Source organism: Theropithecus gelada, chromosome 19, assembly GCF_003255815.1.
Source record: "Theropithecus gelada isolate Dixy chromosome 19, Tgel_1.0, whole genome shotgun sequence".
NCBI classification, from domain to species: Eukaryota; Metazoa; Chordata; class Mammalia; order Primates; family Cercopithecidae; genus Theropithecus; species Theropithecus gelada.
This window is the reverse complement of record NC_037687.1, coordinates 34,295,801-34,308,265: the sequence shown is the minus strand read 5'-3', so window position 1 is coordinate 34,308,265 and position 12,465 is coordinate 34,295,801. Positions and strand designations below refer to the sequence as shown.

General features: G+C 47.5%; 1 protein-coding gene across 1 annotated transcript; it reads right to left on the bottom strand.

Annotated features, from left to right (window-relative positions):
- Positions 1–5,039: 5,039 nt before the first annotated feature.
- On the bottom strand, positions 5,040–11,120 carry ZNF304 (zinc finger protein 304). Its single transcript, XM_025367584.1, is given in 5 exon segments — positions 5,040–6,921; positions 7,548–7,650; positions 7,652–7,689; positions 8,250–8,376; positions 10,682–11,120. Coding segments are annotated over 5 exon segments (2,124 nt in total). The 5' UTR covers positions 10,715–11,120; the 3' UTR covers positions 5,040–5,098.
- Between the last annotated feature and the right edge of the window lie 1,345 nt (positions 11,121–12,465).

Genomic DNA, 12,465 nt, shown 5'->3' with positions numbered 1-12,465 from the left:
AAAAAAAAAAGAAAAAAAATTAATACTTATTACTTCATGTCTGAAATATTTTACATTTATTTTAAAAGTCTCAATCCTATCTGAAAATGAGAGCGACTGATACATGCCATTTCCTGAGAGGACATTTTATGCCATTCCACAGTTGGAGCATATGTACATAGGGCACGTATTATCCCCAATAAAAACACAGAGTCTCACCCTGTCGCCCAGGCTGGAGTGCAGTGGCGCGATCTTGGCTCACTGCAACCTCCACCTCCCGGATTCAAGCAATTCTCCTGCCTCAGCCTCCCGAGTAGCTGGGATTACAGGCGCCCTCCACCACGCCCGGCTAAGATTATGTCCTTCCTGAGAAGTGAGTTACCGTTTTACAGGGAGTTGAAATTGTGAAAATACTTGTGAAATGAAAATTACAGGCCGGGCGCGGTGGCTCAAGCCTGTAATCCCAGCACTTTGGGAGGCCGAGACGGGCGGATCACAAGGTCAGGAGATCGAGACCATCCTGGCTAACACGGCGAAACCCGGTCTCTACTAAAAACACAAAAAATTAGCCGGGCGAGGTGGCAGGCGCCTGTAGTCCCAGCTACTCGGGAGGCTGAGGCAGGAGAATGGCGTAAACCCGGGAGGCGGAGCTTGCAGTGAGCCGAGATCCTGCCACTACACTCCAGCCTGGGCGACAGAGCGAGACTCCGTCTAAAAAAAAAAAAAAGAAAACAAGAAAAAAGAAAATTACAGAAATCTATTAATAATGATTGTTAGGTTTTGAAGGGAAGGCGAGGGTTAAAGAAAGGCAGAGAGTTGGCAGCTCTACAGCAATGCAGGTTTTATGTCCAGCACAAGCCCTGCAATGGAGAGAACTAGCTTACTGCCAGGACCCACCACCGCTTTCAGGCTGGGGCAATTATAGGTCTGGGTGAGAGGGGTAAGGGGTGGGGTGGGGTGGGGTGGGGGTGGTGGGAGGGTATGGCTTGCTGCCCAGGAGGATGGTGGGGTTTTTGTTTGTTTGTTTGTTTGTTTTTTGAGGAGTCTCGCTCTTTTCACCCAGGCTTGAGTGCAATGGCATGATCTCGACCCACTGCAACCTCCGCCTCCCGGAGTTCAAGGGACTCTTCTGCTTCAGCCTCCTGAGTAGCTGGCTTTAGAGGTGCGTGCCACCACGCCGGGCTAATTTTTTTGTATTTTTAGTAGAGATAGGGTTTCACCATGTTGGTCAGGCCATCCACCCGCCGCGACCTGCAAAATTGCTGGGATTACAGGCAGGAGCCACTGCGCCCGGCTGAAGGATGTTCATAAAATGTTCCTGAGGCAGTTTTGGCCTTTTTTCCGGCGGGGTGTGATAGTGACCTCCCTTGGACCTTTTCCCAGCAGGATGTGATAAGAAAGTCAGGCAGTTGGTCAGGATGTTTCTCAAGGCCCTCACTCCGTGGAGTCCTTCACTCTGACCGAGGTCTGTGAAATGGCAGAGGGCTTACAGGAGGGCGCAGTTTGGACTAACAGTGATTATATTGCTATTCAAAAAAAGTGGCAGAAATAGTCCTACAGAAATCTGCGACATGTGAAGGGGAAAAAAGCAAGCTCATAGTGAAGTTTGAGCAAAAGTCTGAGAAGTCAAAGAATGAAGTTGAGACTGGCTGTGCTGGAACCTTGGACACATTATGCTTCTGTTTCCTATCCGTAATTCTTTTTTCCTACTGAAAACATTGCTTATTAACTGTTTGGAGGGATAAGTAAAGATAATAAATGGAAAGACTTGTCAAAAAATAAAAATGAAGGCCGGGTGCGGTGGCTCACGCCTGTAATCCCAGCACTTTGGGAGGCCGAGGTGGGCAGATCAAGAGGTCAGGAGTTCAAGACCGGCCTGGCCAACATAGTGAAACCCTGTCTCTACTAAAAATACAAAAATTAGCCAGGTGCGGTGGTGGGTGCCTGTAATCTCAGCTACTCAGGAGGCTGAGGCAGGAGAATCGCTTGAACCCAGGAGGCGGAAGTTGCAGTGAGCAAAGATAGCGCCACTGCACTCCAGCCTGGGTGACAGTGCGAGACTCCATCTCAAAAAATAAAAATAAAAATGAATAGGGAAGCTGTGTGATGATGTGTATTTACTGCTCTACAAAATGTTCAATTAGCATGTATGAACTGGGTTTCAGGTCAATGGTAGGTACATGGGACACACTGGGAATAGGGCTGCCAGCTGCTGTGTGTATACAGGACTGTTATGTTTTCTTAGATTCTGTATTTGTCTTTTTGGTATTCACAAATCACAGGTACAAACTGACAGCCAAAGTTGTTAACTTCTCTGTCTGCAAGCCACTTACTCAGATGTGTGAAACTCATATTTAAAAAAACCGCAGTCAGGCTGGGCACAGTGACTCACGCCTGTAATCCCAGCACATTTCAAAACAAAACAAAACAAAACAAAACAAAACAAAACAACCCTGCCTTTAAAAAAGAAACCCTGCCTTAAAAAAGAAGATATTCATTGTGTGTTATTAGGGAATTGCAAATTAAAGCAACAATGGCATACCACTACAAACCTATTTGAATGGCATTTTAAAATCCAAAATACTGAAAACGCCAAATGCTGACTAGGATGAGATGCAAAAGGAATGTTCATTCATTGTTAATTGGATGCAAAAATGGTACAGCCACAGCCCGTCGCAGTGGCTCACCCCCATTATCCCAGCACTTTGGGAGGCCAAAGAGGGTGATCACTTGAGGTCAGGAGTTTGAGACCAGCCTGGCCAACTAAAATAGGTGGAGGTTGCAGTGAGCCGAGATCATGCCACTGCACTCCAGCCTGGGCAACAGAGCGACACTCTGTCTCAAAAATAATAATAATAATAAAAATGGTAGAGCCACTTTGGAGGACAGCCTGGCAGTTTCTTACAAGACTAAACATACTATATGACAGAGAAAATTGCACTCCTTGGCATGTATCCAAATGAGTTGAAAACATGTCTACAGAAAAACTATACAAATATGTAGTAGGTTTATTCATAACTGCCAAAACTTGAAAGCAACTGTCCTTCAATAAGTAAATGGATAAAGAAACTGAGGTATATTTATAGAACGGAATATCATTCAGCCATAACTTGCACACGAATCTTCAGAGGTTTATTTGTAGTAGCCAAAATCTGAAAGTTACCCAAACATCCGTAACAATTAAGTTGACAAAAAAGAAAACTTGTGGTATACAATGAAATACTACTCAGCAATACAAATGAGTAAACAATTGATTCATGCAACAAGATAATGGATTAACCTTAAAATAGTATGTTTACTGAAAAAGTCAGAGCCCCACCCCCTAAAAAGTACACACCATATGGTTTCATTTATAAAATTATAGAAAATGCTTGCTGTTGCTTGTGAATTGTGGAAAACAAGATGAGGAAAGACTGAGGATTATAAAGGGACAATCTTTTGTTGTGTTGGATATCTTGACTGTGGTGGTTTCATAGGTGTATACACATGCTGACACATAGCACATTTTACACTTTACATATATGCAGTTTATTGCATGTTAATCATACCTCCATAAAGCTGTTAAATAAATGTTCCTCATTAAAATCTATATATACTGTTCCACTAGGAAAATTAGACTATTTTGGCTCTACAATACTCCTCTCCCTACAATTTAGGAGAGTGAGCCCTGCCTCAATGTTGCTAAAAATTGGTGAGCAATGAAGTCCGCGTCCACCTCAGTCACTAGGGATGCTGGCTGGGTCAGAGAAGACCCATCCCTGGATCTCTCTTCTGTCACTGCTGAGGTTCCTGTCCGTGCAGTGATGGCTGTAAGGCCAACTGCCAAGGGAGACACAGGAATCCACATTTAGATTATTTCCTCTGACAGTGGCCTTGGCCACAGGAGATACAGATATCTGAAGGTACTGAGAATTTCTATGCACCCCCATCCCACACCATCATAACTGCACCAATATTTGTGGATGCCCTGCTAGAATGTTTGAATCTCCTTTGGTTTGCCATAGGCATCCCCACTCCATTATCTCAGTGTTTATGTACCAATCATGATTTTCACATTGCCCTAGAGGTCTTACAGTCAATGTCACTTGCCTATGGGATTCTGGATATCAGGGACTTGATCCTGTACAGGTACAGAAAACAGCAATCCCTCAACAGTGCTGGGGAGTACGTGACAGTCAAGGGACCCAACTTATGGTGCTTCCAGAAGCACAGATTTTCACACCAACTATGCCCTCATTGGGCTCACAGGAAATCCTGGCAGCCAGGCCACAAAGTTAGGCACAAAATTTTTTTTAGTCTTTCCAGCAGGCCTAGGGCAATGGTGTAAATTAGGTCAAACTAGACTGAGAGCTGTCTTCTGCCATCCTTTGGTCCCCTCTGAGGCACATAAAGGTGGTACCCACAAAAGGTGTTACTCCCTTCACGACAGAACCCAACTCTTTTCTCAATCTAGTCTACACAGTAACAAAATCCCCAAGAGTAAATGCTGCCACAACAGGCCTTTATCACTGTCTAAACCAGAGCAGCATGGGACAAGCAGTTCCAAACCTGGGCGATTTGGCAATAAGACAAGTAAGTCACAGCGATCACGTTTCCTGACAAAATCTTGTCAGGAAATCCCAGCAGACCCTAGCTCAGGTCCTTTTAGCCAGAGCTAGATCATGTTTGCTCAGAACCTAATCATGAGGGAAAAGATGAGGACCCTCAATGGTGGGGGGTTGGGGGGGGCGGTCCTTGAAAATACTCATGATTATCTGCAGGGAACAGGAAAGAAAGCACAGAAGTCTGCCTTCCCTGAGCAAAATGGAGTGATTGATACACACAGCTGGTAGCAATACGATGGCTTCCGCCACAGGCACTGGCAGTGATATAATTCCATCAAGAACCCTAGACAGTTACAAAGTGCAACACGCCTCATGAAAGCTTCCCACATATGTGGTGCTTATCAGGAATCTCCCCAGGGTGGAATGAAAGTACAACGCTCATCCGCTAGCTGACGGTTCTCTCACAAAGGGTACTCACAGAGCATTGCTCTGGTGTCACTCCTATGAGGATGACCAAGAAGAGGACATATTTTCTGCATTCATAAGGCCTTTCTCTTTGTGTGAATTTTCCAGTGTTAAACAAGTTTAAGAGATGCAGCTAAAGGGTCACCAAAACTGGTGCACTCATGAGGTCTTTCTCCAGCGTGAGCTTTCTGGTGCCGAACAAGATGGGAGCTTCTGCTGTAGGCTTTCCCACATTCACTGCATACATAAGGCTTTTCTCCGGTGTGAACCCTCTGGTGTAGAATGAGGCCAGAGTTGCGGCTAAAGAATTTCCCACACTCACTGCACTCGTAAGGTCTTGCTCCAGTGTGAACTTTCGTGTGTTGAACAAGGTGGGAGCTGCTAATGTAGGCCTTCCCACATTCACTGCACACATAGGGCCTTGCTCCTGTGTGAACTCTCTGGTGCAGAATAAGGCTGGAGTTGTGGCTAAAGCATTTCCCACATTCATTGCACTCATAAGGCTTCGCTCCAGTGTGAATTCTCTGGTGTACAATAAGGTTGGAGCTATGGCTAAAGAATTTGCCACATTCACCACACTCATAAGGCCTTTCTCCAGTGTGGATTTTTTGGTGTTGCACAAGTGTGTCTTTACGGCTGAAGGCCTTCCCGCATTCACTGCACTCATAAGGCCTTGCTCCAGTGTGAATTATCTGGTGCTGAACAAGTGTGTCTTTGCAGCCAAAGGCCTTCCCACATTTGCTGCACACATAGGACCTTGCTCCTGTGTGGACTCTCCGATGTTTAATGAGGCTAGAGTTATGGCTAAAGAATTTTCCGCATTCTATGCATTCATAAGGCCTTGCCCCAGTATGAATTCTCCAGTGTTCAATAAGGTGGGAGCTTTGGCTAAAGAATTTTCCACATTCACTGCACTCGTAAGGCCTTTCTCCAGTATGAAATCTCTGGTGCTGAACAAGTGTGTCTTTACGGCTAAAGGCTTTCCCACATTCATTGCACTTATAGGGCCTTTCTCCTGTGTGGATTCTCTGGTGCTGAACAAGGTGGGAGCTTCTGCTGTAGGCTTTTCCACATTCACTGCAGTCATAAGATCTTTCTCCAGTGTGAACTCTCTGGTGCTGAACAAGTGTGTCCTTGCGGCTGAAGGCCTTCCCACATTCGCTGCATGTATAATGTCTTTTCCCAGTGTGGAATTTCTGGTGCATTTTTAGGTGGTGCAAGTGAATGAAGGCTTTTCCACACTCCTTACACACATGAGATGTTTCTCCACTGTGGATTTTTTTGTGATTAATAAGAGCTGATTTCTCCTTGAACACATTTCCACATGGTAGGCATCTAAAGGGTCTCACCTCAGCATGAGTTATCTGGCTGTCAAGAAGAGTAAAGGTGTCCAGGAAGGCTTTTCCTTCCTCACCACAACTGAGGAGCATCTGTCCATCACAGTCTCCCTGGTGTTGCCCGAGACTGGAGCTGTGTGGGAAAGACTCCATGCATTCAGTCCTTCTGCATGGACTCACCCTGTTGTAAGCGGTCTGGTGCTGGAAGAGGCCAGAGCTGTCTGGTAAGTCCATCCCTTCCTCCCTGCAGGGAAAGGATCTCCCAAACATGCAAACTGTACAGCTCTTCACAAACGAGGCCCCTCCATCATCCCCTCTGAAGCAATTCTCTCTACTATGTTGCTTCTGGTGCTGGTAAAAGTCTGCACTGGATGAGAATCTTCTCCTACACGGCCCACGTGTGCACAGTTTCTGTGTAGGGTGTGATTCCTGGTGTTCGGCCAGGTGCAAAATGTCTTTCAAGAGTGGGTCACACATCTCACATGGGGGTGCTTTCTGGAAGAGACCTGGCTCAGCAGTCCTGACCTGTGACACTCCTTCTACAGAAACACTCTGCTCGGAAGGTGCCTCCTCATTTTCCGCTTCACACCAAAAACCTGAAAGCAAAACGATGCTGGTGAAGTGCATGTTGACTGTGGTGGGAGGCAGCGGCCCCATCACAAATGTGTGTCTAACACCAATGCGAGTCCACTGGCTTGTTGGCAGGACAAGAGAGCCGGGAGCAGCGTAAAGAAGGGTTGGTTGTCAGTCCAGGCCCTGTACAGGTCACAGAATGGAGGAACCCTAACTATGGGGTAAAGACCTAAACACAATGGCATACAGGATTGGGAGTAGAGGTTACGCCTCTAGCTGATTTCTCTGCAAGAGGGTTTCAGCAGGGCCTTGGCTGCCGGTGTCAGGTGAGCTCTGTGCAAATGGGTGTGTCCATGCCCAGGAAAATCTGACTCCAAGTAAGTAGCTAGTTCTCGAGGACTATTTAATGAGCAAAACTCATAACACGTTAAAGTAAGCTAGTGTTGAAGAGAGGAAGTGAAACACGGAGGCCAAAAAAGTGAGAAAACACCCAAAGGATGGAAGACAGGTGAGAAATGACAAACGGGAAAAGTGCCAAGAATGAGGGAAGAAAAGTAGATGTGAAGAATCACTATGGGCCTTGGCGACAAAACACTGACAAACACAAAACAAGTTGAAGGTTCGATCTGAACCCAACCATAAGAGACACCCTCTTCCAGCTCCCATTCAGCAGGGCCAGGCCCTCTGTAGGTCTCCTTCACTGTGGCTGCAGTGGTGTCTGCCCTGTCAGGCACCCAAGGTTTTCTGCCCCTCTCCAACTGGGCAACTGCATGGGACTGGGAAAATGAAAGCTGTAAAGCAAACAAAGGGCAGGTGAGTGGCGCAGGTAGGCCCACTCCACAGAGAAAACAGACTGTTTAGAAAAAATACTCTCCAAGGAGGATGTACCAGGACAGCCCTGTAATCACCACAAGAAGTGATTGTGTCAGCTCCTGAAATTCCTGGTACAATCAGGCCCCAGGAAATGTCATCCAGAGGATGAGGGGAGAACCTAGGACAAAGAGGTGCAAGACCTTATCTCTGCAAAAAGTAAAAATAGCTGCTGGGAGTGGTGGCATGCACCTATAGTACCAGCTACTCAGGAGGCTGAGGTGGGGGGATCACTTGAGCCCAAGAGTTTAAGGCTGCAATGAACCACGATCACAATACTGCACTGCAGCCTGGGTGACAGAGTGAGACTTTGTCTAGAAAAAAAAAAAAAACAACCCTCAAAATAATAAACAACAAAAAATGCTCTGACCAGATTCCCAGTGCACTGAAACTGGAGAGATAATTAATTTTTATTGTTTGAAGTTACTAAGCTTTGGGATAATTTGCCATGTAGCATTAGACAACTAAAACACAGACTTACCTAGTGTGGCCACAAGTGCAAAGTTCTCCAGCATCACATCACGGTACAGGAATCTCTGTGCCTCCTCAAGGAGTTCCCACTCCTCCCGAGAGAAGTACACGAACACATCCTCGAAGGTCACACAACTCTGCCATGATGAGTACAGTTGAGTCCACATTCAGCATCTCTCCCCAGAACTCCCTCCTCCCTAGTCTATACACTCACACACCCACCCTTTAGTCCCTCACCTCCCCAGCCTCCCAACTAAGAGGAGATACAGACCTTGGCACCACTATGTCTGCTCTCTCCTCATGTCCCTCTCCCCATGGTGTCCAGCCCAGAGCAGAACCAGGCAAGTGTGCAGACAGATGCTGTCTCAACTCTGGGTCTGGCGTGAAGGGTCCCAAACACTCTCCTACCAACCAGTTCTCCTGGTGTTGTCCAGACAATGCCTCTAAACACAACCAAACTTCAGCTCCATCTTCTCCCATGAGCTGCCTATACTAGATTCTTAAGGCCATCAGTTCACACTCCTCCCAAAGCGCACATTACTCTTTGGACTACACCTTCCTCACATCTGAGATCCCGACCACCACTGGTCCATGCCATAGGCACCTCCATGATATCTCTCCTCCCCCATCCCACTCTGCATGCGGTGTCCAGGAAGTGCTGGTGTCTTCACACTATCCACCACTGCCGCCCAGGTGCCTAAGCAACAGACCCAGTTTTCTCTCAGTCTCCAGTCCATTTTTTTCAACTTCTTCAACAGAACCCTTCCCCAGAACTAAAATCCTGTGTGTCTTCTTGAGGCCTCAACTAAGATGTCAACTGAGATCTCTTTTTTTTTCTTTTTTTTTGAGATGGAGTCTCACTGCTCTGTCGCCCAGGATGGAGTGCAGTAGCGCGATCTAGGCTCACTGCAAGCTCCGCCTCCCGGGTTTACTTAAGCCATTCTCCTGTCTCAGCCTCCTGAGTAGCTGGGACTACAGGCACCCACCACCATGCCCAGCTAATTTCGTTTTCTTTTTTTTCTTTTTTTTTTCTTAGTAGAGACAGAATTTCACCGTGTTAGCCAGGATGATCTCAATCTCCTGACCTCGTGATCCGCCCGCCTCGGCCTCTCAAAGTGCTGGGATTACAGATGTGAGCCACCATGCCCGGCCGACAAAAGACCTCTTAACCTAAACATGACCAAAACCTAATTCCTGATATAACCACTAAAAATCATACCTGCTGCCAACTTCTCCATCTCAGTTGATGGCATTTCCATAATTTTACCAGCTACAGTAAAAACCAACCAACCTTAGGGTCATCCACGACTCTCTTCTCTCATTCACCCTTCACATCAAAAATTCCAATCACCCTACTTAACAAACAGAAAATTTACCAACTTCTCTCACCTCCACAGCCACCCCTCAAGACCAGATACTATCAACACTACTGCAGTAGCTCATCCCTCATGCTCACAGTCTGTTCTCAACCTGAAAGCCAGAGAGCTTGTTAAAATCCAAGTCAGATCATCTCCCTCCTCTGCTCCAAATCTCCCACGACTTTTACCACACTCAGGACAGGGGTCCAGCTCCTCAGCCAGCCATTCCTGCCTCACTCCTTCCTCTGATATCTGTTTCCAACAAAGGTAATTAAGACCTGAGGTTCCCTAAGCGCTCCCAACTCAATCCTACAAGCATTTGAGCGTACCTGTTCCTGGGTCTGATATACTTTTCCAGTACTCATCCCATTGGTCGCCAGGTGGTGACTTCTCCACATAACTCCATACAACTCATGGCCCAGATTCAGGACACTAAACTAGAAATGACCTCCATTCACCGCCCCCAGTCTCAAGTGAAGAGAGACATGTGAAGAATCCCAGGATATCATTACTACGTCTCATCAGAGAATCTGGTCAGCATTACTTATAAAATACATACAAAACCCATACATTCTCTAACCTCTGCTGCCACCACTCTGGCCCACACCATCAACGCTCACCTGGACTATTTCAGTAGACTCCATCTTGATCTTCCCATCTATCCTATATTCCCCAGTCTACTACCCACCCTGCAGCCAGAGGAAGCCTTTTAAGAACTGCGTCAGAGGACCTCCCTTCTCTGCACCAAACCTTGCATGACTCCCAGCACCCTTAGAAGAGAGGACCAGCTCCTCGGGCTGCCATTCCAGGCCTACCTCTGACTCCCAATCCCTGTTCTCACCAGGCACAGACGGTTCCCGGAACTCTCCAAACTCATCCTCATCTTCATGCATGCATTTGTACGAACTGCCCTGTGCCTTCGAGTCCGTTCCATACCTTATGCCACAGATAAGGGGGGCGGAACCCCTCCACATAATGCGACAGTGACCACCCTCCAGGGTGGTCAAGACAAGTGCGCGATGAGAGCGAACATCGCAGGACACACAGCCAGGCCGGTGTGCACTTGAGGGATTCCCCCACTCACCTGAACCCGGTCCATCAGCACCGCCGCTGCCATGAGAAGCAGGTGAACGTGAGAAGGGGGTGAACGGACTGTGCCCCGTGGGCTCAGCCGAAACCCCACGCCTCCACCGCGCTGGACGCCCTCGGGCTGAGTGTAGCACTGCGAGTCTCAGTCTATCCGGTGTAAAAACGCTCACAAGACTAAGGCGGCTGCCTCCGGCGGAGACAAGGACAAGAGGGCGTGTGTGGAGGCCTCGGTAAGAGCCCAGCCCCGGCAGACACCTCCGCGAGAGGCCGCCCTTCCCACGACAGGGGTCATGGATTGTAACAAAAGTGCGGAGGAAGGTCCTGCGGCCTTCACTGTCTTTCCTTGCTACGTTCCGCGAGAGCCGAGTAGAAAGGCGACCCCATCTAGGACTCAGCCTTCACAACCAGAATACACAGACCGGGCAAAGGAAAAATACGTCACGACGGCGACGCCAGAGGTCTCGCCCCGCCTCCCCGAGCAGCAGGAAACACCCAGTTTCTGGGCTGTCATTGGCTGCACTCCGGCTACCAATGCGCTGGGCACAGATTTCTGGGTAATGTAGTTTGTACTCTGCATCCAACCAGGCAACGAGCGACTTTCGGGTTCTCCCGGATGTCCGCCAAGAGGCGTCGCGCAGGGAGGGGAAGAAAGACTGTGAAAACGGTGTCTCGGAGGCCAAAGCTGCTTTTAAAGGGTATGCACCCTGATTTCCATGGCCACCTGGGACAAGGCCACGGCACTGAAGTCGCCAGCAAGGGACCCGTTCTTTAATCCTCCTGCTTCTGAGGCCCTGGGAGACCTGCTTCACCTCTCAGATTTGGGGATTGAAACGTATGAATAAATTGAACGATGTCTGTATTTCGTTTGGGGGCCTTTTTGTAAAACCTTGAATGACCTTCTAGTTTTTTTTAACATATAAAGAAAAGAGATGTAATTTGCTACCTTTCTGCTGGCTGCACAGGAAACATGGTGCTGGTATCTGCTTCTGGTGAGGCCACAGGGAACTTTTCTTCGTGGTGAAAAGCGGAGGAGCTTGCACGTAACATGGCGAAAACATGAATGAGCCTCTTCTAATTCATTGATTCCCAATTTGATACGTGGTTTTACAGCATCAGCTTCACTATGAACTTACAAAAACTGAAAATTCTTGGACCCAACCTACACCTTCTGATAAACTCTGGGGATGGGACCCTAGCTGGAGTTCAGGAACTGGAGGTCTTTAGAAGTCATTAGCCAAAAAAACAAACAAAGAAAAATCAGTCAGATGAAAAATACTACAGCCAACCTCATTGGAAACATGGGAAGTGAGGTAAAAAGTACTTAACACTGGGCCTGGCACATCGTGCTAAATACATACAAGCTACTATCAGTCTTGCTCAACACAAGGTTCTCACACACACTGTTTTAGAAAGATAAATCAAAGATCTACCTTTTCAGGATCAGTGGTGATTTTGAAAAAAAAAAAAAAAAAACCAAAGTACAGCCAGGCGCGGTGGCTCACGCCTGTAATCCCAGCACTTTGGGAGGCCGAGGTGGGCGGATCACGAGGTCAAGAGATGGAGACCATCCTGGCTAACACGGTGAAACCCCGTCTCTACTAAAAATACAAAAAAAATTAGCCAGGTGTAGTGGCGGGCAACTGCAGTCCCAGTTACTCGGGAGGCCGAGGCAGGAGAATGGTGTGAACCCGGGAGGCAGAGCTTGCAGTGAGGTGAGATCGAGCCACTGCACTCCAGCCTGGGCAACAGAGCAAGATTCGGTCTCAAAAAACAAAAACA